Source organism: Puma concolor, chromosome D1 (assembly GCF_028749965.1).
Source record: "Puma concolor isolate L17-30 chromosome D1, mPumCon1.1.hap2, whole genome shotgun sequence".
Lineage (NCBI taxonomy): Eukaryota > Metazoa > Chordata > Mammalia > Carnivora > Felidae > Puma > Puma concolor.
In genome coordinates this window covers 93638346-93663422 of record NC_141676.1, presented here as the reverse complement: position 1 = coordinate 93663422, position 25077 = coordinate 93638346, and the positions used below count along the sequence as shown (strand labels likewise).

Sequence of the window (25077 nt, the reverse complement as noted above, 5' to 3'; positions counted from 1 at the left end):
AATCCACACAGAGTTTCCCAAGTGATAGGAGTGGCTTTGTTATTTGGGATGGGCCCTGATAGTATGTGCTAATAAGTGACCCCGTGGAGCTTCCAGAATGGGGCTGGCCTTGTGAAAAGGTTAACCTTGGGACTGGAGGGTTGGGGCTTTGAGACGGAGAAAAGAGCTAGATTGAGTTCAGTCATCTGGCCACTGCTCTAATCAGTCCTGCTGAAGAGCTGAGCCCCGGGGCGCCTGGGTGGCGCAGTCGGTTAAGCGTCCGACCTCAGCCAGGTCACGATCTCGCGGTCCGTGAGTTCGAGCCCCGCGTCGGGCTCTGGGCTGATGGCTCAGAGCCTGGAGCCTGTTTCCGATTCTGTGTCTCCCTCTCTCTCTGCCCCTCCCCCGTTCATGCTCTGTCTCTCTCTGTCCCAAAAATAAATAAATGTTGAAAAAAAAAATTAAAAAAAAAAAAAAAAAAGAGCTGAGCCCCAGTGAACACTCACCATGGTACCTTAAGTGACCTTCCTGGCTGAGAACACACATCCATGTGCCAAGAGGGTGCTGTGTCCTGATTCCTCAGGGAGGGGACATGGTAGCTTTAAGTTCAGAACCTTCCCAGACCTCGCCCTTTCCTCCTTTTGGCTGTCCCGACTTGTATCCTTTTATTGCTACTAATAAAGCAGTAAGTATAGCACTTTCCTGAGTTCTGGGAGTTGTTCCAGTGAATTATTGAGCCTGAGAAGGGAACAGGAACCTCTGAATTTGTGGCTGCTAGGCAACGGGGTTCAGGACATGCCACCCCAAAACAGGTCCCCTGGCACACTGAATATTTTAAGCTGAAGAAGCTTGAGAAAATGGCAGAACCAGGAGGGTCGCTTTGACCTCTCACCCCTCATTCACATGAGGTCATGCCCTCATTTGGGAGGTGCCCTCTCTATACCCAAGGAAAGGAGAATCTCCTTTGTCCAAAAACAGAGAGACGCCAAGAATTCTAACATGCTTTGCTAGGTTTTCCCTCGGTTTACGATGACCTCACATTTCTTCACCTACCATATTCCATGACCATCCATCCACTCCTCATCACACCCAGCATAAAAATACACAAGTCTGGGGACACCTGGGTGACTCAGCTGGTTAAGCATCTGACTCTTGATTTCAGCTCAGGTCATGATCTCACAGTTGGTGAGTTCGAGCCCCGCATCTGGCTCTGTGCTGGTGGTGCGCAGCCTGCTTGGATTCTTTCTCTCTCTCTCTCTCTCTCTCTCTCTGCCCCTTCCCTGATCGCTCACTCTCTCTCTCTCTCTCTCCCTCTAAATAAACAAACAAACATACATTAAAAAAACACCACCACAAGTCTCATTTTTTGGATCTTCATTTCCTTATGAAGACCCCCATGCTGTGTAAAACTCATGATCACATAAACTTGTTTTTCTCCAGTTGTATCTGTCGGTTTAATTTTTTAGATCCAGCCAAGGACCTAAGAGGGTTTGAAAGAGGACTTCAGCTGCCTCCATTTTGATCTCAGTCTGTACTTCCTAACTGCTTAAGTTCCTTTAGCTTCTCTCTTAACTCAGGCCAAAGATCCCAAGGGCAACGCATCCCGTGATGGGAACTGAAACTACCCCCTGAAGCAGTAACAGCTGTCCTGACACCAGCAAGACCCCACGTGATCGACTCCAAGACAATGATGGACCTGACCTCTACTGCCCACCTGCATGTACCCACCAACCTTTGCCCCACATTTTCCTTCTATCAACCTGGGAGTATTTTTGGCACCTTGGAGATGGTCTTGGAGACGCTGGTCTGTGGTCTTCCTGGTGTTGGCCTCGCTGAAATAAATTCGTCCTGTTTCACCTCCACCCTGCCTTTGGGCCGGACCTGGTCTGTTTGGGACCCTTCCAGCCATGAGCTCGTTTCCCTTGAGCCCGTTAGAGGCTGACCAAAACTTATCCCTCCCTTACGTTGGTCAGAAGGGTGGGGGGTTGTCTGGGATTCCAAGCCTGCAGCTGGTGTCTGGAGAGGAGTCTGGGGTGGGGTGGGGTGGGTCACTGCACTTAACTTGTGGAGACTGGCCTCCTCACCCTGGGTAGTCAGTATCGGAGTTACACTGCACCAAGCCAGCACTTTCCACCCCACTGAGGAAAAGGAGTCTGCATCCCTAAGGCATGCTTTGCAGCAGCAGATAAAAGGTTGTGTCTTTGTATATCCTAGCAGGCACTCTGGCTAAAAGGAGCCCCGAGAGCCCAGGGCAACAGATGGGGCAAACATAAGAACGTGTTTCGTGATGTCCCTGTCCTAGTTGGAACCACCCTACCCTCTCTGACTTTAGGGAAACTTAGGGACCTGGGGATGGTCTCGACACTCCCATCTGCATTTGGTTTCTGGTGGGAACTATCCTATCACAGTCGGAGGGAGTGGAGCCAGTGCTCAGGAAGACGTGGTAGGATTAAAGAGGAAAGCACATCTCCAGAGAAGGGGTTCTAGAACCAAACGGGGCACCACGTTTGTGACCACCTGGGTTTGGGGACAGGTGTTTGTTTACAAATCTTATTTAGTGAGCGATACACTTGGAGATTTCACATAAACACAGCTGATCTGCAAAGAACATGGGTTTGCACTGCATAGGCCACTTACACACGGATTTTCTTTGATAAGTACAGTACAGTTCTGTAAATGTATTTCTTTTCCTTATGATGCTCTTAATAACATTTTTTCCCCTCTTTATTGTAAAGAATACAGTATAGAATACATACAACATACACAATATGTGTTAATCCACTGTTACCAGTGAGGCTTCTGGTCCACTGTAGGCTATCAATAAAGTTTTTTGGGGAATCAAAAGTTATGCGTGAATTTTTTACTGTGCAGTGGAGCAGGGGGGAGGCCGGTGCCCCCAAACCCCTCAATGCTGTTCAAGGGTCAAGTGTATCTGGGTTTCTTGGAAAAAATTAGAAAATCTGTTTCCACATTGCAACACCCAGCTGGAGCTAACACTTGCCCTCTCTGGATGGTGCGTGTGCTCCCTACCAGGGCCTCACACCTCGCCTGCCATTTACATCTGCTTTTCTTGCTTATCAAACACCCCTTCGCAGGCTCCACTCTTGCAGCAAGGCTCCTGGGCTCCAGCAGCAGAGTGCCCTGCATTCTAGGACACGGGTCTACAAAATGCAAGACTAAGCAAATGGAGCAGAAAGGTTCTGCTCCATTTGTCCATGAGGACAGTAACTCACTGCTTCTGAATCTATCAGTTAGAGAACCATTATATGCTCTTTCCAAGCACAGGAACCTTCCCGATAGATCAAGAACTTTATTGTTGGACGTAACCAGTTTCTGAACACAGATTCCGTGCCGTAGTTCTCCTTTTCCGATCATTGATCCAATCGGCCCGGTCCCGGGCTCTCTTCTATCTTGGCAGGGAGACTTCCCGCAAGCTCTTCCAGAGAATGGCCAGAGCATTGGTAAATATTCAGTGTCCAGTAAAAGCCCAGAAGCAGCTGGGTTTCTTCCACTTATAGCACCTGACCCTTCTGGAGTCTGTCCCCGGCGAGAAGCTAGCAGAGTCCACTAAACAGTGAAGAATTCAGGGGCCAAACTGCCCAAGGGTCTTCACTGTGCTCTCAGACGTCCAGCTTCATTGTCCCCACTTTGATCCTGACTTGGCATCCGTAAGTCCAGACGTCTCAGGGAGCACAAAAAGTAGCGAGGAGGCTTGCAGACCAAGTTGAGTTCCTCCTTCCTGGACCCCAGGGCTGGCAGGACCAGCTGGCGGGCATGCAGGTGAAGGGGGATGTGGCGGGCCTTCGCCTGTTTCAGCCCCAGCTTCTTCAGGGTACCAACAGACAGCTTCTGTACAAAGACAAAAGAGCTTCTTGAGAGCCAGGCCAATGGCTCATCCTTGAGCAGCACGCAGGGCCAGAGGCCTTCCACCTAAAGGAACCAACACTAACTCCCCCGGAAGACACAGTGGTGGACAGCCCGTCAGGGACATTGCCAGGAAGGTTCAGAACCCAGGTAAGAGAAAAACCACACCAGAGAAGCTCGTATCAGCCAGTGCTCTGGCCTTCCTAGAGAACAGGCTGTAACATCAAGAGATAAAAAGCTCTTCAGCAATAGCGTGAAAGGCTGCTCAGAGCCTTCAGAAAGTCTGCTCCCCCTGCCCCCGACCTCCTAACAAAATCTGAGACTAAGGAATAAAGCACAAAGGTTTTGCTAACAGATGGTGCAGCTCCATAAGAACAGTGGCTGTTTCTCTATAAGCTCGGGAACTTACACAGCTTTGTGGTGACTCACTTCAGGGCTTAACAAGGGGAAAGCATTAAGTTCTCCCCCTTATCTGTTGCACCTTGGGTCAAACCAATATCACCTGGGGGGCCAGCTTATTCCAGTCTGAGTACTTGTGATCACCGAGGATTGGGCAATCCAATCCAAAAGACAGGTGAACTCGAAGCTGATGTTTTATGCCTTTAAAAAAAAAAGAGCGAGAAAACTTGAGGAGCGACAGAAACCATACCACCACTTCCAACCATGTTAAATCAAAGCACAGTAAAACTGGCAAAGCCCCACCTACAATAAAGTATAAAGAACAACAACAAACTGTAAGCTACCAGGGAGCAAACATTATACATACCGTTGAGCCTCTAAATTCCCCTCTCCACCTTCCACGGTTCCCCTTCCACCACATATAACCTGGGCTTTTTTTTTTTTTTTAGCTTTATTACATAATGCTAAATAGTATTGCTTTCCACATTTTCTCACTGTAGCAAAATATACAGAACAAAAAAATGTATCAGTTTAGCCATTTTTAAGTGTGCGGTTCTGTGGCACGGAGTACATTCACTGTGTTGTGCAGCCATCACCGCCATCCCGCTCCAGAACTTCTTCCTCCTCCCACACTGAAACTCTGAACCAATTAAACAACAGCTCCCCATTCCTGCCCCCGTGCCCCCAGCCCCTGGTAACCACTATTCTACTTGGTCTTTGAATGTGAGTATTCTAGGGATCTCATACATGGCACCATACAATATTTGTCCTCCCGCGTTTGGCATCTTTCACTTAGCACGAAGTTCATCTATGCTGTAACACGTGTCAGAATTTCCTTCCTTGTCAAGGCTGGATAATATTGCATCGTATGTATAGACCAGATTTGGTTTATCCATTCAGCTTGTCCGTGGACATCTGGGTTGACTTCACCTTGTGGCTACTGCAAATAATGCTGCTATGAACACTGGTGTGCATGTATCTTCTCGAATACCCGCTTGCAATTCTTTTGGGTTTATACCCATGAGAATTGCCGAATGGTAATTCTATGCTTAATTTTTTGAGGAACCATTTTCGCAAATTTTTAAATAAATGTAACCGAACTAATTATATCCCTCTGCTACCTAGTGTTTTTTCTTTCTTTCTTTCCTTTTTTTTTTAAACACCAATCATCCCCATTGGAGCTCCCAGCCTTCCCACAATATCAGCTGCTCAGAAGAAGGGCAGAGTCCAGCACAAGGCCCCGGACAGAGCTGAGCGGCCCTGGGGTTTCGCTGTCCCACCGATCCCAGTGCACAACAGTGGCCCCTCACCGGTAATTGGCTGGAGCTCTAAGAGGGCGGAGGACAGAGTGCTACTTAGCACCTGGTATTGAGTCACAGCTACATGCGCGTTCCGGCTCGTTCGAGCTCTCACCATCTTCCCATTGTCCATGCGGTAGCCTGGGGACAGCGTCATCTGAAACCAAAAAAATCAAGATATATCGCAAAGGAAGAGCAGAAAACCCATCCCTCTGGGCCACAGCTCACCCACCTTGTAGTGCTGCTGCGGGCCTTGCACCTCCTTCTCAACGATGGGGATATCCACAACTCCTGCTGAGGGCACTGGGACACGCACAGCGATGGCCCTGGGAGTGACACACAGACCCTCACTTAGGCCACAAGGTGAGGAGGAAACTCCTCGGATTTGGCTAGAGGCGTTAGCACTGGACCTTCCGTGGTCAGTTCTTAAGACGGGAGCATCCCAAATGACCTCTCGTCATAGCACTTAGCCTGAGAGCTTGATACAAACACATCCGTTTTTCTACCAAAGTAATATTACATATATACTAATTACTAATATCTACTAATTACAGAATATTTGGGAGAAAACAATAGAAAATTTATCATAGTAGCATGCTCTTTCATTCTAGCCTTTAAAAATGAATATTTATAGTTTAAAACAAAATTGGGGTAATATGGTTTTGTATCCTGGTTTTTCTTATTATCTTTTTTAAGTTTATTTATTTATTTTGAGAGATGGAAAGAAAGAAAGAAAGAAAGAAAGAAAGAAAGAAAGAAAGAAAGAAAGAGTAGGGGAGGGGCAGAGAGAGAGAATCCCAAGCAGAGTCTGCACTGTCAGCACAGTGCAAACTCACAAACTGTAAGATCACGTACGACCTGAGCTGAAATCAAGAGTCGGATGCTTAACCTACTGAGCCGCCCAGGCTCCCCAGGTATCCCAGTTGTTTGGGGTTTTTTTTGTTGTTGTTTGTTTACCATTTACAGCTTATTTATTTGTTTTTAAAGAGAGAGAGAACGGGGGAGGGTAGAGAGAGAGGGAAAGAGAGAATCCCGAGCAGGCTCCACACTGTCAGTGCAGAGTCCGATGCGGGGCTCGAACTCACAAACCATGAGATCATGACCTGAGCCGAAATCAAGAGTCAGCCACTCAACCGAGTGAGCCACCCAGAGCCCCCATTATCTTGGTTTTTAAAAGATGGCTAAGTTCTGGCTGCACGTGAAGTGGATGAACAAGTAAACGAATTCACAGAACCGCTCCGGCCGGATTTGCCAGATACACAAAACCGGGGGAACTGTGCTCTGTGCTCAAGGTCACAGAAGCAACTACCACCACGAGATAACCATTCCAGATCACGTTTGTTGGAGCTCTCCTTTCATTACGGGTAGAAGACTCTCTAATCTGTCCCTTTGCTTACGCATCTTCCAGGTAAATCACAAAGGAATCCTCCTGGGCACTTGGTGGCCTATCACTGACTGCCCCTCATACATTTCACACCCTAGACTCCTCACTTTGGGTTGGTAGCAGTTTGGGCTGTTCTCTGACATAGTTTATCACACTTAGACTGAGTTTTAACTGCTAGCTCACTCTTCCTAAGGACCTAACATTACTAATGTTCGCTCACTCCACATTTCAGTGAATGTAAAGAGGCACTGATTTAGGTAAGTACTAGTTCTGTATAGAAGAGCAAGACAAAAATCCCTGCTTTCAAGGAATTCGAAATTTAGTTAGAAGATTCAAACAAGTAACTGTAACAAGTCGCTATCATAGTTAAGTCAGCAAATACTAATTGGTTGCCTACTATGTTCTAATTCTAACTCCTACTTCCTGCACTTGGTATTTAATATTTAAGGTCAGCATTAACTGTGTTCCAGTCAACTTTCCAGCATTATCTGTCACCATTCCCCACTCCAGACTACACTGCATGTTCTACCCTTTTGTGCCTACCATTCGTACAATCTATAACACGTTTCTCCATCTTGTCTTTCAAATCCTATTCATTCATCAAGACACAATTAACTGATTTCAATTCCTCCATGAAGCCCGATCCTCAGAATGGTTAGTGATTCTAAACTCTCATAAACAATTTTCACAAATAACATAACACTTTTTGATAGACTTAACATCTGCATATATGCATGAGAATAGCCTCAATTTTCTGCCTTTCAGCTTTTACTATGAGCTACATACTGGGTCAAAACGCTTTACATGCATTGTCTCACTTAATTCTCTCCTCAACTCCATTATTCTCATTTTTCATATACAGACAAAGCTTAGAGAAGTTTCATAACCTGCCTAAGGACTCCCGCTGTTAAATGGCACAGCTGACAGGTGAACACAGATCTTGCTGAGCTCTGAGCTACTCTGCTAAACTTCCTCCATTATCTATAATCTCTTCATACAGCAGTTCTTACATGTGATTCCTCATCAGAGTCACCTGTGGAGCTTCTGTGGGTGGGCCTCAGCAGAGAATTTTTGAAGGCTCCCAACACCACAAAGTAGCTGCAAAATCTGTAACACCAAAAGAACTAATATCCAAAAGATAAAAAGAATATCCATGAATCAAATAGAAAATAATAAACAATCCAACAGAAACTGGGCAAAAGAAATAAACAGTTTGTTCACAGAAAAGGAAACTCAATAAACATGAGAAGCCAATAAACATGCAGGCATAACATTGCTGGTACACAAGAAACAGAAAACTTTTTAACTCATCAGAATGGCAAACCTTTGAAAAATGAGTTGGTCAGCTATAAGGGGAGGTGGGTACTCACTACTCTATTGGGAAGAAAACCTGGCCCACCTAAGAGTAGTAACATTCAAATATTAAATGTTTCAACCTAGCAATTCCATCTTTAGGAATCTGTCCTAAAAATATACTCACATATTCTTTGCAATAGGCTCAGAAAAATGGGAAGTTAACCAAACATCCATTAATGAGGAAATTATGATATAGCCATACAACAGAATACTACAGAGCTCAGAATGTACACACAGGGGTATCTGGGTGGCTCGGTCAGTTAAGCTTCAGACTCTTGATCTCGGCTCAGGTCACCATCGATCTCATGGATCGTGGGTGTGAGCCCCCATCATGCTCCCTGCTGATAGCTCAGAGCCTGCTTCAGATCCTCCCTCTCTCTCTCTCTCTGCCCCTCCCCTGCTTGTGCACTCTCTCTCAAAATAAATTTAAAATAACTTTAAAAAAAATAAAAATTAACTAAAAGCACACACAAAATGCTCTCCAAGATATATTTCCCAAGTGAAAAAAAGCAGGATCCAAAGCAGTGCAAAATATATTGCCATATAATAATTCATTTATACATGCCCGGTATGACTCTGGAAGTTTACACAAGATAGTAGGATACTGGTTGCCTCTGGAAGAAAATTCAGCAGACGGGGGACAGGAGCAGGTTACAGTTTTATTCATGTATCTTTCCTCTATTAAAAAAAATGGAGGTGTGGCTCCTGGGTGGCTCAGTCAGCTAAGTGTCTGAGTTCAGCTCAGGCCATGATCTGTGGTTTGTGAGTTCAAGCCCCACGTCGGGCTCTGTGCTGACAGCTCAAGGCCTGGAGCCTGCTTCAGATTCTGTGTCCCCCCCTCTCTCTCTGCCCTTCCCCCCACTTGTGCACACGTGCTCTCTCTCTCTAGCTCTCTCTCTCTCCCTTTCTCTCTCCAAAATAATAAGTGAATAAACTTTAAAAAAAAAATGGAGGTAAACTTAAATGTACTAACATGGAAAGATCTCCAAGACAGTTAAGTGAGAAAAGTAAAGTGTACAGACGCCTGGGTGGCTCAGTTGGTTAAGCGTCCAACTTCAGCTCAGGTCATGAGCTCATGATTCGTGAGAACACTGCCCGTGCTCTGTTCTTTCTCTTTCTCAAAGATAAATAAACATTAAAAAAAATAATAAAAGTACAGTGGACACTGTACAATGTAATACACACACACAATCACACTGTATATACTAGACATGTACACAAACGCATCGGGTGAGGACCAGGGGAATAAAAACCAAACTATCCCAAGGGAAGGGACTAGAATGACAGAGTGGGTGGATTCTCCAGGAGTTTTTTTGCTTGATCTTTGATTATTTCACCACAGGAATGAAATCATGTGTTACTTGTGTAATTAATTACCAGTAATTTTTATGTACAACCGTAATTAGGAACCACTATTCTATCAGACTCCAATAGGCTAAGCACTTAGTCTGTTTCCTACACTCCTCATATGCCCACAGGTCCTAGCACAGTGCCTTCTCCTAACAGGAGGTCCTTCTGTACGAATGGACAGAGATAAAAGGATGCCCTCATTGATACCAACTCTACCACCAGTGATGGCCTTCATACCAGTACTTCTTTACCACCTGACGGGTTCTAAACAACTCTTGAACTTGATGTGCCATTTCCTTCTCCCATGCCAACACCATTACACCTGTGGTTTCCTTGTCCAGCCGGTGGCACAGATGCAATGGCTCTGCCTTGTGGCCACGAAGCATTTTTGCCAGGATAGGCAATACATCACTGATGCAGAGCTGGACCCCAGGGCCACCTAAGAAGGGGAGAATCAGAGGTTTTAGTGGCCAGTAAAAGATCCCACCAAAGAACTCTGCTTGGGAAAAGAGTCAGCGCTTTCTAGAGCCTTATTACTGAAATGTGGGCCAGGAACTAGCAACATCAGTATGCCCAGGGAGCTTGCTGGGAAGGAATCTCAGGCCTCCAACTCAGACTATTAAATCAAAATCTGCATTTTAACAAGATGTCCACGTGACTCACACTCGTATTAAACTTTGAGAAGCAATGTCCCAGAGCACGTGGCTTTCTCCTCAGACATATATATACTTATTAACCTACTTGAATACTTGCAATAAAATCAGCAATCAAAATGAGGAAGTCGGATATTTCACTATATAAACAAAGGCTTGAGACTCTGCCAAGTAAACTCAAGTGATACATACAAGACTGTGAAGCTCTTCTGGGGTATTACAGGCATCACATCTTCCCGTAAAGAAGATGGGACTTTACGTGAGACATTTCTCGGAACTATTCTACGCCTAAGTAGCCGTTGAGCTTGAACAGATTATTTAGTCTTTCTAAGGTGCAGTTTTCTCATCCATAAAATGCAAATATCTGTATAATAATTATCTAATGGGGAATGAGAAGGATCAAGAGTGAAAAAGAAAACACACAAAACACATGGCAATGTCTGACTTAATTCGTTCTGCATGCTTTTATCTATACCTCCCCAAAAAGCATTCTCCTAGTTCAACTATGCTTTTTCCTCCAGCACATCCCTTTCCCAAGTGCATTTTTTTCCTATCACTCTCCACTGGTCACACTCCAACTGTCTCAGACAACTACATTCAACAGTTATTCAAAAACATTTCATTGTCCATCGAGTTCTAGGCATCTTGGGGTTTTGTTAGGCATACTCTGACACACACACCTCATATGTTTTTTAATTCCTTTTTAATATATTATGAATGCATAATTTATTATGTATTTTTTGGCACCTGAATTTTATAACAACATGAGTATCTTCTATATTTTGTAATTTCTACGACATCTTTATTTAAAAAAAAAAATTTTTTTTAACGCTTTTATTTATTTTTGAGACAGACAGAGACAGAGCATGAACAGGGGAGGGGCAGAAAGAGAGGGAGACACAGAATTGGAAGCAGGCTCCAGGCTCTGAGCCATCAGCCCAGTGCCCGATGCGGGGCTCGAACTCACGGACCGCGAGATCGTGACCTGAGCTGAAGTCGGACGCTTAACCGACTGAGCCACCCAGGCGCCCCGACTACGACATCTTTAAAGAAAGTTATCTTCTACACAGGTTTATATATGTCTTTGTGGGTGCGTGGGTCCTGAGTATGTTTTTAGTAGTGGAGGCCCGTCTACAGAGCAGTTTAATTTCTGCTTTGGCTGGAGCTCCATTTTCTTATCGGTTTTCATACTGGTTTCTGTGACTGGAGTTTCTGCATGTTTAGGTGATCCCTATTTGATCCTTGCCATGCATAGTAAAAGATCTGATTTGTCTAAGGCTATTCTGTCTCCACTCAGGGCTTGAGGTGGGTGACTGATTTATGCTGCAGTTTTGGGCTCCTGGATTGAGATTTTCTGATCTTTGTTCAATGAAGACAGAATGCTTTTCTTGATCTGGACTTAAATGATGAAATTATTGTCTGGATCATGTGAACAAAATTGTGCATTAAATCAACCTGGTTAAAAAAAGACAACTGAAGCAAATTCAGAGCCACTATATTGAAATACTCCTACTTACAGAGGTAATAAACTATCAGAATACATTACCCATAAGAGATTTACAGGGTGAAAATACAAACAGTATTTATGAAAATTAGTGAAAGTGGGAAAATTGTTAACAAAGACTAAAATATAGTGGTGTCACTATCGAAAGGGGAAGTGAAGGGAACCTTAATATATTGTCCTGTTTTTTTCTTATGTCATTTCTTTTTTCTCAGTTTTGATGGAAAACAACATGAAGACAAGAACCACACAGCCTTAGTATCTCGCTATAAAAATCCCTGTGGAGGTCTACACACGGCACATTACATATATCACTGCTGACTGCCAAATGTTTGGAATGCAGAGACTGACCTATATATCCCAGTATCCTCAGTAGTGCCTCATACAGGACTATATATATATGTAGTGTCTTACAGAGTACTCCTCCAAAGCTTAATTATTTTGAATGCAAGGCTTCAAGAAGCCCCACAAGTAATGTGTCCGAATTGTCCATAGGTGTAGCGAAAACAGAACCAGCAGCAACCCTCTCTCCTTCCCACGTGGTCCTTACCATGCACGGGGAGACCGTAGGGTTTATTGATGACCACGAGATCCTGGTCTTGGTGCACAATCCCTCGGCTCAGTGCCTTAGCAAGCACGTTGGGGTGGACTCGTTGCAGCTGCTGTGTGAACCGCACGAGTTCCTGCACTCTCCGCTGAACAGGGTTTGTGGGCACCTACGGGGAGAGAAGGAGCGACAGGAAAAGCCTGGTGAAGATCTTCAATAAGCCTGGGTGAGAATCTAGGTTGGGAATGACTATCTCTGCATTGGACTCGCGCCTTCCCCGAATAATTTGAGAGCAGCGGTGCGCGTCTGTCTTAACTTGTCCCATCGCAGTGCTCAGGAGCGAGGCCGGCAGAAGCCAAAGACACAGCCCGCAGGAAGACACGGACCTCTTCCCTTTCTCTTTCTCCCCATTCTCCCACATGTCCTCCACATTTGCTTAACAGCTGTCAGAGGACCCTCCTACCTCACTCCCAGCCCAAGAATCCAATTAACGCGCTGCCTCTTGGGAGTTGTGGTCCTTTCGAACTCACCGGTTGCTTCTTCGTCTTTTGTTCCTGTTTCTGGGATCGGAGTTTCTCCGCCAACCTCTGGGCATTCAGAGTCCCAGACGCAGCAGCGGAGGAACAAAATGGCTGGCAGGCGAGAATGAAACGACTCCCTAAACACTGCCCGGAACCCCTCACCCAAAGGCCCAGAGCATTACAGCTGGGCGCCGCCATCTTGTCAAAAAGGGAGGGGCGAGCCAAGACCACGTGCGAAAGAGGGGCTTGGGGGAGGAGGGGATGGGCGGGCTCTCGGGATCACGTGGGCGTGAGGCGGGCTCTCGGCCGAGTCACATGGGGCGGTGCGCGCAGAGTGCGGCTGCGCCGGCCGGTAGCTGCAGCTGGAGCGGTGGCGTTTGGAGGAGACTCGGTGAGTGTGTTGGGAAGGCAGGCTCGGGCTGGGAAATGCCGGTTCATCAACGCTTTAACGTTTTCACGACTCTGGGGTTTCTGTTCTCGGAGAGCATTGCACTGGGAACCGTTTCTCCCTTTGCGAGAAGATCCCACTCACGAACACTTCCCCGCCCCCGCGCCCCGTGGAAGCGATGCCCCATAAACGCTCGCCCCAGAGCCTTCTTGGGCGCTTACCTCGTCCCTCTTGGCAACCACATCCCTGGTGCCCGGCGAGTCCCCTGAGGGACGCGTCGTGTCACCTCTCATTTCCTTGCCGTTCGACCTTCGGAGATGCCCGGATCTCTGTAGCCTCTCCACCCCTCACCTCCTCTTTGTTTCAGGTTGTAACCTGTCCTTCTCTCCCGGGGATGATGGGGAGCCCCTCCGTTACCCAGGGGCCCCAGCCCGTATTTCCTCCTTGGGAATACCTTGAGTTTCTTATGTTACTCTTCAAGAATTCATTTTTTGTTTGTTTGTTTTGGAGTCTCCTCTCCCCCTACGCTCTCCCTGCTCCTTCCAAAGACTGAAAATACAGTACAGAGCACGCACCTTCCTTTCCCTTTGCTGCTTCCTTCATTTTTTTTTTTCCCCTCCCTACTTTGCAACCGCCCTAGACCCTTTCTCCCTCTCTTAACAAGGTGCGGTGTTGGGACTCTCATGCCCAAACTGTAAGCGACTCCCTGTGACTTCACCCCGGGGGTGGCCGAAAAGATGAACATCTGGTTGGGGGTGATAATGGAAAAAGTATCTCGGGACATACCTGCCATTTGTTAAGAAACCTAGTGGCGAGTTCCGAAGAGCTGTTTGTAAAACCAATGGATCTGTACCGACACTAGAGGACACAATTTTTAAGACTGCTTAGAATGAAGGTTCCCTGAGGAGTTAGTGTAGGTAGTGGAATTAGGTTTGCGATTACGCTCCTTCGAAAGGGACGGGCAGAAGGGAGCCATATTGGGCATGCAATAAAGTTGAACAAGTAAGTGGAGCTAACCTATGGAAAACTTTAAGTTGAAGAAGCGTTTGAGCTAGATGTGATAAGTATTGAGTGTTTGAAGCTTCTTGAGCAGGAGAGAGACTCCTTGAAGTTGGAATTCTAGAAATGAATCTGGCAGTTGAATGCAAGACAGACTAAAGAGAGGAAGGCTTTGATAGCAGGGAAATCAGCTGGGATACTTCAATCTAGACGATCAGTAAAGAGGTTATGCTTCATCCGGTGGTCTTTTCCCCTACACGGTACTGTTCTTTGAGTTTGAATTGCTTTTGAATACAGGTCAGGATGTATCATTGGCAGCTGCTGTTGAAGCCTGAGTCCCTTGAGGATTGCTCATGTTTTCTTTGTGAAACCCACATCTGGCACAGAGTAAACTCACAAATATTCATTCTTTAGATGGCTGCATGCATCACAGACATGTGTTAGATGTGTCTGAACATTCGAATTGTCTTTCTGTCAGTTTTTGACCTGAAGAATGGAAGTGTGGGAGTAAATGTATGAAGAATGGGAAGGCAGGCTTGTGTATGTTTCTGTAATAAGACAGGTGATCACGATATAAATTTGAAGAATCCTGAGGGAGTTTGGAAAACAACTTTTCTTCTTTTTTTTTTTTCTTCACATTTACAGGTAAGACATAGATCTGTAAAAGGTGAGAATTACTATCTTTTACTGATATGCTCCAGATGCAGGTTCAAATTTTATTAATTTCAGTTAGGGACATGAAGCCTCCTTTTCCAAGGACTCTGAAATATGGATGTCAGGATTTAAATTCAGATCCTTGTGTTAATTATGAACTTGTTTTAGGTATAGTATTTTTATAATTTTGTGTAAGGGCTGTTTCTGCCTTAACCTCTGCTTGGCATTCAAGAAATGACACCTGTTCTTGCAGAATTGGCATTCTGTAGCACGAAACAAATGAACCAACTCAGATGTCAATGCTGGTGACAACAGAGCTTGTGTTCTTGGGTTTCAGGGTAACCCAAGGTACAAACTGTAATACTGAAGAATAAAAAAACTGGTCACTTTTTTTCTGAAGAAAGAACTTTCAGATTTTTCTTTTTGTAACTGTAAGATATTTGAAGAGTTCAAAGGTTTTGTTTGTTTGCTTGTTTTCGCAGTACAGCTTTAGCCAATATGGGTACAGAAGTTAGATCTTAATGCTTCTCCTAGGAGTCTAGGCATTTGGTCATTTAAAGTAGAGCCGCTCTCTGCATATACAAGAACTTATGCAAATATATTTTCTGTCTTTTGTTTTTGTAATGCTATATTGTATCTTAACGCTATATTGCCTCCTTTCTGTACAGCCAGGAAGCAAGTCTGTACTGTTTTCTCAGTACAAGGAAGCAAATTCTACTAGAGGGGTGTGGTGGTATCTTCATTCTTAGAGAGTACAAACATGACTTTTTTGCATAGATTTTGGTATGTCATAATGTGTTCCCCCAAAATAACCATTTAAAGAAGCACTTGAGGGGCACCTGGGTGGTTCAGTCGGTTAAGTGTCTGACTTCCGCTCAGGTCATATTTCACTGTTTGTAAGTTCAAGCCCTGTATCAAGCTCTGTGCTAACAGCTCAGAGCCTGGAGCCTGCTTCCGATTCTGTGTCTCCCTCTCTCTCTGCCCCTCCCCCATTCATGCTCTGTCTCTCTCTGTCCCAAAAATAAATAAACATTGAAAAAAAAAATATAAAGAAGCACTTGATAATTCATTTTTGAGGGCATTTCCTGCTGTGCAAGAACATGGTCACCTTTTTATTTCACAAATATAAACAAAGAGTGACTAACTAATAAAGGAACTTGTGTTTGAATATCACAAAGTGAAGATTGATTAGTGGCATGAAGGTAGATTCTGGCTCCTTAAACAGTGATTTGCTAGTTGCAGATTAACCAGCAATTCAGTTCCCTCAAGAGCAGGAAGTATGTGGATATCATTTTATGGTTTTAGATTCAAGGAAGCAATTAGCAGGAGCTCCCTGGAGGTGTCCAGGAAAGTGAAGTTGTTGGCAGCTGGGAGATCTGGGTACTAGTCCCAGCTCAGCTCCTGTGAACCAAGTCATTTGGGCTCTAAGCTTCGATTTGTTGAAGATTTTCCATTGACACTTAAGTACTTTCTTAACAAATGGGATTCATTTCAGACTTGTCTTGCATACATTTAGCATAAGCACAGAGAATCAGGATTCTGCTCTTGTCGCCAGAGCCACTGAGCTAACATTTATATTTGGGGGTCACCCACCTCTTTGGTGCTGGAATATACCTTATGATTTCCTAAGTGGGGCATAAGAGAGAGTACAGATAGAAAGAGAAAAAAAAAATATATATATATATATATTAGAAAACAGTGGTTTTCTAAAACATTGTGTTATAACCTATACTCTGGATGTTAGTTCTTTTTTCCATATCAGCATTTTAGAGATTCCGTTATCCTCCTACCCCTCGTTGTACTTTTATTCGGCTCTTGAATGATGCTCAAGACAGGTCTGGCTTAAACTAGTCTTCCCAAACTTTTCCATATCATGGTATGTGTGGAAATAATTGTTTCATGGAGGAAAACTGGAGGTGACCCACAGAGGACAACTGGCCTGGATGCTGAGGCTGACCCCACCTGACTCCACCAAAGGCTGAGGGGATCCCTAGCCTGTAGCATGTTTGACCATTAGGAAGGTCAGCGTTACAAAATCAAGGGCTTGGACCCAAACTCTATTGGGAGGAATTGTATTATCAGTTATGTTTGTTAAGTCCGCTTCTAATTTATTTCTCTCTTATGTGCCTTTATGCTCTTAGCTAGTTTATATCTAAGGATCATACTTATCCTTACAAAGTGGCCCTTCTAAAAGTTTGTAAAAAGTAGTTAATTGATGAAGAGATGGGGAATGCTTTTGTCACAGTGTTTTGACCTAATTAGATTATGGGCAGTTTTGCTCTGCCTCTTTAGAAGATAGAGAATTTCTTTAAAAAGTGTATTTTATGTTTTCCATTATAAAAGTAATACAAAAAATGTGTAAAATAGTAACAAAAAAAGATGGGAAAAAATCATTCATAGCTCTGTTTCCCAAATATGGTTAAAATGTTTTTTTCTCAGGTTTTTTTAATCTTGCATTTTTATCCTTAATTGTAAATTCACACATTTATAGAAGTAGAGAATATAATGAACCCCATGTTTCCATCTGCCAGTTTCTACAACCAGCCAATACAGGGCCACTCTTGTTTTCCACCCTACCCTGGTCTCTGAGATGGTTTTAAACCATTGGTAAACACGTCAGTATGTATCTATAAAAGGTAAGCACTGGTTTTTACCAAAACCACAACACCATTATCACCCTTTCAGTATATTTCTTAGTATCATCAAGCAAGCAGTTGACACATTTTCAGTTGGGTTTCTCTTTTTAATAGTTAATTTGTTTGAATTGGGATTCAAGAAAAGTCCGCATATCATGCATATTCTTTTAATTAGAAGAACAAAACTGTGGGCATTCAGAGGAGACGTGTGGCCTGTACCTTAAAGGTGCTTGGTACACTGGCTTAGAGCTTACACTTGGGAGTCAGAAAGATGGTTCTGGAATCCTGGCTCTGCTACTTGCTGGCTGTGTAACCTCGTGCAGGTTACTTCTCTTACTTTAGATTTTTTACCCTGTGAAACGTGGATGATGTCTGCCTTAGGACTGCTGTAAGGAGTAAGTGAGTTAATGTGGGCTAAAGCACTCGTGTAGAGTTTAGCACATAGTTAAAGCTCAAAAAATATTAGGTATGTCCTGCATACAGTATAGCACCAGGTGTATAGATTTGTTTAAAAGGTCTTAAACAGGGTAAGAATCAAGGGGTATGGAATTTAGTCTAATTCTGCCACTTAGGTGATACACTTCAGTGTTTCGGACCTTACTTAAATTGCACACCCCAAAAAGCAGGTGGGGTGAACAATGATGATTTCTAAAATCCCAGTGCTTGCTAGAAGTAAGGCAGCTTGGTATTTTTAGAAAGAGACTGAGGTTTGCATCACGCTTTGCCATTTATAAGTGTTAATTCTCCTCAGCTTCAGTTTTTTCATATGTATAACGGAATTAATACTACCTAACCTAGTGCCTATGCTATGGTGCCTAGCATGTAGAAGATATTCAAATTATTAGTCAGCACTTCATGATTATAAGTTAAAATAAGATCATTACGTTAGAGTATTTTCAGTTGTGAAGAAATATGTATTTTGTGGTGTTTATATAAATGAAGATGAACAGAGTATCTTAAGGGAAAAGGAATATACATTGGAAGGGTGAACATGGAAACCATGTTTCCAGAACATGAACAATGGAAAATTGAGGGACTGTTCAACCTTTGTGGTTGGATAAAAGCCGGAGGATGTCAGGGTCCCTAGAGAAATTTAAGAAGGTATTTGCAACAACTAGTTGCTTAAGTTGAATAAACCTATTTTCTGCATTATTTGAAAATTTGAACAATAAGTTAAAGAAGTAGATTGTTGTTTGTGTGTTTTTCAGTTGTTAATAATTGGAACATGCTTTAAGTGTTTAATAATACTGTTAGGGTAATGAAAATAACCTCCACTAGCAGTTAGTAGGAGAGCTGTAGTGTAACTGAGTTAGAAAACCAAATACAGGGGTGCCTGGGTGACTCAGTCGGTTGAGTGCCTCTGACTTCGGCTAAGGTTATGATCTCGTGGTTTGTGAGTTTGAGCCCCGCATTGGGCTCTGTGCTGACAGCTCAGCCTGGAGCTTGCTTTGGATTCTGTGTCTCCCTCTCTCTGCCCCTCCCTCGCTCGCTGTCTGTCTGTCTGTCTCTCTCTCTCTCTCTCTCAAAAATAAACACTAAAAAAAAATTTAAAAATTAAAAAAAAGAAAGAAAACCAAATCCACGCTGGAGTCTACTGATCCCAGTATACTAGGCAACATTTCCCCATTTTAATTTTGTTTTTTATCAAAGTAATTCACGTGTATGGTTTAAAGAGTCAGGTAGTGCTAAAAGACTTAATGGGAAAAAAAGCCATTCCCTCCATTCTCCCCACCTCATAATCTCATTCTTTAGAGGTAGCCCCTCTGTTATTTTTTTTTTTCTTTCCTTAGGTATTATCTTCATATTTCTTTCTTTCTTTCTTTTTTTTTTAAATGTTTGTTTATTTTGGGTGAGAGAGTGCGTGGCTGTGCACGGGAGGGAGAGAGAGAATCCCAAGCAGGCTCCGTGCTTGGCATGGAGCCCCAGCTGGGGCTCAGTCTCACAGCCCTGAGATCACAACCTGGGCCAAAATCAAGAGTCGGACGCTTAATGGACTGAACCACCCAGGCACCCCTCTAAATCATTTGATATGTTATTTCTTGCTTTTTTCTCCCTCCAGTGTTTGGCCTGTTGAGCTAGATGATTTGTCTCAGCTCCACTCTTGTGTTTAGGTTGACCTTTGCCTGTTTTTTCCCCACATACCTACATACCGTTAATTTTTTTCCAGATGCTCAAACATAATTGTCACATTCTTACCAGTAACCTTTTCTGTGAGCTCAGATGTGTTACTTGATGTTTCCTATGGAGAACTACTATCCAGGTATATCATTCAGGAACATGGGCTGTCACCCATGTCCCATTTCTTGGCTTACATCTTTATTTCCTAAGAAGTATTTACCCACACACTTGTTTGATAGTTTGGAAATGTTGCAGAATTCTAGGTTGGAAGTAATTTTCCCTCAGAATTTTGAAGGCATGGCTGTACAATCTGGTATCTGCAATTGCTCTACAGACATAGCAATTCAAATCCTTTTTTTATGAGACCTCATTTTATTGGGTTTTTTTTTCCCCCTCTCTTACTGGAAGCTTTGAGAATATTCTGTCCCTGATGTTCTGGAATCTTTTGATGACATACCATGGTGTGAGTCTTTCCTCAACTGTTGTTCTGGGTATTCAGTGGACTTTTTCATTCTGGGAATTCATGTCCTTCAGTTCTGGGACATTTTCTTCTATTATTCCTCTGATTTGTGTCCCTCTCCATCTCTTCTTTTTCTTTGATTCTTTTTCATAATATCTATTCTTGCTATGTGGATAGGATAACTTCAAAGAGGACCCATTAAAGTTTTTCAGCTTTTGCTCTCCGCATTGGAGTAGGTTTAAGATCTATTGCCAGAATGAATATCAACCCCCAAATAATGGCAAGCCCTGCATGTGAGAAGAGCTTAGTGCTTCACCCCTCAGTTTTGTAGATTGCATGAAGCCATGTGCTCCTGGACTGGGCAGGATCTAGCCTTCCTCACACTCCCTCCCAGTTGCCATTCATCCTGATTTCCTCACTGCCCTCAGGCTAGGAATGTACTGCTGCTTTATTCTGTAGAAACCTCTACTGCTGCTCTTTTGATGAATCCGTGAGCTATTTGAGTACTGTTCAAAGTTCATTTTACTACTAGATAAATGAAGAAAAGTTGAAAGAAAAATAAGATAAATGAAGAAAAGTTGAAAGAAAAACGAAAAGAGGAGCTGGTGTGTAATATAGAAAATTTACAGTGTAAAAGCAACTGCAAACTCTAGCAAAGTTTTTTTGAATTGATGAGCATGAAACCAGGATGCTTGCACTTTCTCCGAGAGTTTCTCTTGAAAACTGCCAAAATATCAACACATAAACCAAAATGTCAGCAGTTGTTATCTCCAGGTAGGATTACAGGGTGGTTTTCATTTGCTCTTTGTACTTTACTGTACTTAACATATTTCCTGCAGGGCCTAGGGGGGACCTTTTCCTCTCTGGTCAAGGAGGAGGGGTGCTTTCTTATGCCAGATAAAGTGTCCATGTCCCTTGGGCTCAAGCTGCTCAGCCCACTCTTGCTTCTCCCTCCAGGTCCTCCCTCCATCTAGCACTGACCTCCTTTGCACTTTTAACAAAGTATGTTTTTAGGTCTTCCTAACCTTTTTTTCTCTCACCTATTTTATTTCCTCAGTTTTTTTCACTGCTACTTTTTAACACTGATGCTACCTGCTCAGCAAAGCAGTGCTTTTAAAGCTGTTTCTTCTCCCTTAGCCTGATCTTTCTAGTTGTTCTGGTGGCCTCTGTGACAGATGATACCTTTTCTTTTTTTTTCTTTTTTTTTTTTTTAGCTTTCAGATTCTTGGTTCGGGTCTAAATAATGCTTTCATCTTGAAGTTCATTTCCAGATCAAAGAGAATATTTTTGAGTTAATTTTTGTTAGAAAAAAGCAAATATCCTGAAAAGAATATCAAGCCAGATTAAGGTTAGAAGCTAAAACCACTTTCCTGAGTTGCCTGTCATTTATCATTCTCTTGTTCTTAAGGATGGTTGAAATTGCTTTCTAAGTACATTCCTAAAGTATATGATAGTTTTTTCAAAATCAAAAAATAATTGTGTTGGTGCTTGCAACAGAAAGAGGGAAATAATCACCTGTAACCCTGTGACCCAGAGATTACTTCTACGGGTCATAGACCTAACACCACATGATAAGGAACAGATTGTTGAACTGTTTTTTGACCTTTAAGTTTGAAGTATGTCTTAAAGTACCTTAAAGTATGTGAAGGACTGTGTAACCCAGGTATCTCCTGGGTATGAAACACAGGAGAGATCTGAGCTGAAGATTGAGATATGGGAGTTGCTAGCATTTAGTTGGTATTTTAAATCATTGGAGTAACTGGAAGGGGAGGCGAGGGAATACGTGAAGTGATTATATGGAGAACTGAAAGCAGTTTGCTGAGGACCCTCAACATTTAGGGATTAGATGGAGGAGGAAGAAGAGCTTCCTCTAGAGGGACAGGAGGAAAATCCTATGTCCAGAAGAGAATGGAATTAAGTGTCAGATGTTTCCAAGACCTAAAGGAAGATAAATACTGATTATTTCACTGAATTTTGCCATGGAGGGATCTGTGTCCCCTTTTCTTGATCTTCCTTGAACACAACTGTTAATCTTTACCACATACAAACATATTAAACTTAGCACCAATGTGTCATAAATAGTTTACAGTTCTGTTTCCCCTAAAAGGTGAAGACTTTTGAAGGGTATGGCCCTTCAGGGTATGGTCTTAGTCACCTTTGTGGAATAGTGTTGCATTGTGTGTTCACAGCATGGACTCTGGAATTAGCCTCCCAGTGTATTAATAGCTGTGTGACCTATAGCAAGTTACTTAACATCTCTGATTCAATGCCATCGTCTGTGATGTCTGTGGTGTGTGATGATAGTAGTGTCTGCTTCACAGAAGAGTGAACATTTTAAGGTGTAGACACCAGTGCCTGGCTCATTGTAAATATTATGTAGTGTTTGGTGGAGGGGAGCTGGATGTGGTGGTAATAACATTGTTAGCATAGTGCCTGGCATTTAATGGACTTTTGAATGTGAAAATTCAACAACTTGGGACTAATACAATCCCTGTCATTTTCAACTCTGTAAGCATATACAGAATGTAGCCATAACCAGCCATAGGAAAACTGTAGAATAAATAGAATAGAATAGGAGAATAGAAGTGGACAGAGTTCAGTGCATGTAGCTTTGTTTTATAAAACAAATCTATAGACTTTTTACAAAAGTACTCAGTTTCGGGGCGCCTGGGTGGCGCAGTCGGTTAAGCGTCCGACTTCAGCCAGGTCACGATCTCTCGTGTCCGTGAGTTCGAGCCCCGCGTTAGGCTCTGGGCTGATGGCTGGGAGCCTGGAGCCTGTTTCCGATTCTGTGTCTCCCTCTCTCTCTGCCCCTCCCCCGTTCATGCTCTGTCTCTCTCTGTCCCAAAAATAAATAAAAAAACGTTGAAAAAAATTAAAAAAAAAAAAAAAGTACTCAGTTTCTTTTCATGTGGTGGGGAAGGAGAAAACTGAAAGACGAAGATTTCCAAAGCAGGTGAGAATTTTTATGTGTAGTGCTGAACATTTGTTGTAAACAGGTAGCTGGTGGATATCAGTCACAGAAGGTATTTGTGTGGCATAAAATAACACTTCACCCATTCATCTTGTTTTTACAGCTTATAGAATTAAAAGTATCTTTTAGACCTTAATTTGATCTCTTAAACCTTACATTAATTCATGGTAGGTGCATACTCATTCAGCCAGAAAATATTTGAGCATTTACTGCTCTGTATAGACTCTTAACTGTATAACAGAGATTGTGCTAGGGGCTGGGGATAGGACTATAAATAAGACCAACTGTACTTGTCTTTAAAGAGCTTTAATTCTTAAGGGAGAGGCCAATAATTGCAGGTGTTAGAGATGCCGATAAGGAGCCAAATGGGGTGAGGGGGGGCAGATGACCAGCCCCTGTAAAGTAACAGGTAAGCTGAGGATTCAAGGATGGGATGGAGCCAGAAATACTTGTAGAATATACCACCCTGAGCCGTGTTCAGTGTGTGGGCCAGGACAGTGTGTGTCCCATGTGGCTCTAGAGCCTGGTGAATGAGGGAGAGGGCTGGATGGGATATTGTGAAGAGGGCTGCAGATGTCAGATCAAACCTGTCTTGTAGCCTTGATGTAAGAAGTTTAATGTTATTAACCACAGTGAGAAGCCATTGAATGGTTTTAAACTATGACTTAATCCAATTTGTGTTTTGAAATCCCTTTTACTGCTACATAAGCTTTTCTTCTTCTCTAGTCATGTGTAAAGAAAGTACTTTAGATAGATTTAATCTATAAAATACAGAAACTGATATCTTAGCCCAAAATACTGATATACTGATGTCCTTGAGTCATTTGCCAGAAAGAGTTCTTGCCTTAAGAATCCACCCTTAAGAATCAGTTTACATCTTAGATATCAGAAACTTGAGTTATAAACATAAAATGATTCATGTATAAAATTGTTCAATTAGTGACAGAGGATAGTCTTGAAACCTTAAGTCTGAAATCCTATTGCCTGCTAGAATCAGATTACCGTCCCTCATTGTCATGTCTGGAAAATGATAGTCTGAATGTTGATTTACTGTGCACACAAGTGTTCACAGGAATGTGACTTTTCCCATGTTTCACTTAAAAAAGAAACGGTCTTTCATGGTTTTTGCTGTATTAAAAGCATTAATGGGAGGGACGTGCACCTGGTTATCTCAGTTGGTTAAGCATCTGACTCTTGATTTTGGCTCAGGTCATTATCTCATGGTTCACGAGTTCGAGCCCCACGTCAGCCTCCACACTGACAGTGTGGAGCCTGTTTGGGTTTCTCTCGGTCTCCCTCTCCCTGCCCCTACCACGTGCTACCTCACTCTCTTTCTTTCAAAATAAATAAACTTAAATAAAGAAAAGCATTAATGGGGTGGGTATTTCTCTTAGTAGGAAATGCTTTTTCTGTCATGGGAAATTCTTGTAGTTCTAATCATGAGCAGCATTTTGCATTTGAGTTAATTCATTCAATAAATATCTGAATGCCTACTCTGTTCCAGGTACCGTTCTAGGATCTTGGGGTATATTGTGAACTAAACAAAGATTCCTACCTTTGAAAAGCTTACTTCCCACTGGGAGGAGACAGATGACCAAAAATAAACATAATTAGTGTATTTATTATACTAATCATAAAAATAATTAGTACGTTAGAGGGTGGTATGTGTTTTGAAATAAAAACTAGAGCAGTTAATGCGTTGAGTGGAGAAGTTGCACATTTATTTATTTATTTATTTTTAACGTTTATTTATTTTTGAGACAGAGACAGAGCATGAACGGGGGAGGGTCAGAGAGAGAGGGAGACACAGAATCTGAAATAGGCTCCAGGCTCTGAGCTGTCAGCACAGAGCCCAATGTGGGGCTCAAACTCACCGACTGCGAGATCATGACCTGAGCCGAAGTCGGACGCCCAACCGACTGAGCCACCCAGGCGCCCCAGAAGTTGCACTTTTAAATAGGGTGGTCGGGGTAGCATGATTGAGAAGGTGTGATTG

The 25077-nt window shown here is 43.1% G+C and overlaps 2 protein-coding genes across 7 annotated transcripts in view; one reads left to right on the top strand and one right to left on the bottom strand.

Annotated features, from left to right (window-relative positions):
* Positions 1–25077, top strand: part of SIRAL1 (SIR2 antiphage like 1) — a 173327-nt gene that overhangs the window by 111984 nt on the left and 36266 nt on the right. For 4 of the 5 annotated variants that reach the window (XR_015241231.1, XR_015241229.1, XM_025928638.2 and 1 more), the window contains exon 1: positions 13154–13243. The exons of the other annotated variant lie outside the window; for it this stretch is intronic. The gene's annotated coding sequence lies outside the window, so the exon portion shown is untranslated. Of the gene's footprint in view, positions 1–13153; positions 13244–25077 lie in introns of those variants that run through there. 5 annotated transcript variants of the gene reach the window in all.
* Positions 3270–13078, bottom strand: RPUSD4 (RNA pseudouridine synthase D4). 2 transcript variants are annotated; one of them, XM_025928513.2, is made up of 7 exons: positions 12862–13078; positions 12335–12500; positions 9868–10069; positions 5773–5866; positions 5553–5697; positions 4346–4443; positions 3270–3828 (listed from the first exon to the last, which is right to left on the bottom strand). In XM_025928513.2, exons 1-7 carry the CDS (start codon positions 13048–13050, stop codon positions 3589–3591), a joined length of 1134 nt encoding a protein of 377 aa, XP_025784298.1. In that variant the 5' UTR covers positions 13051–13078; the 3' UTR covers positions 3270–3588. The 2 variants fall into 2 exon arrangements, with proteins under 2 accessions (XP_025784298.1, XP_086534828.1); XM_086678702.1 differs by lacking the exon at positions 12862–13078 and adding an exon at positions 12648–12785.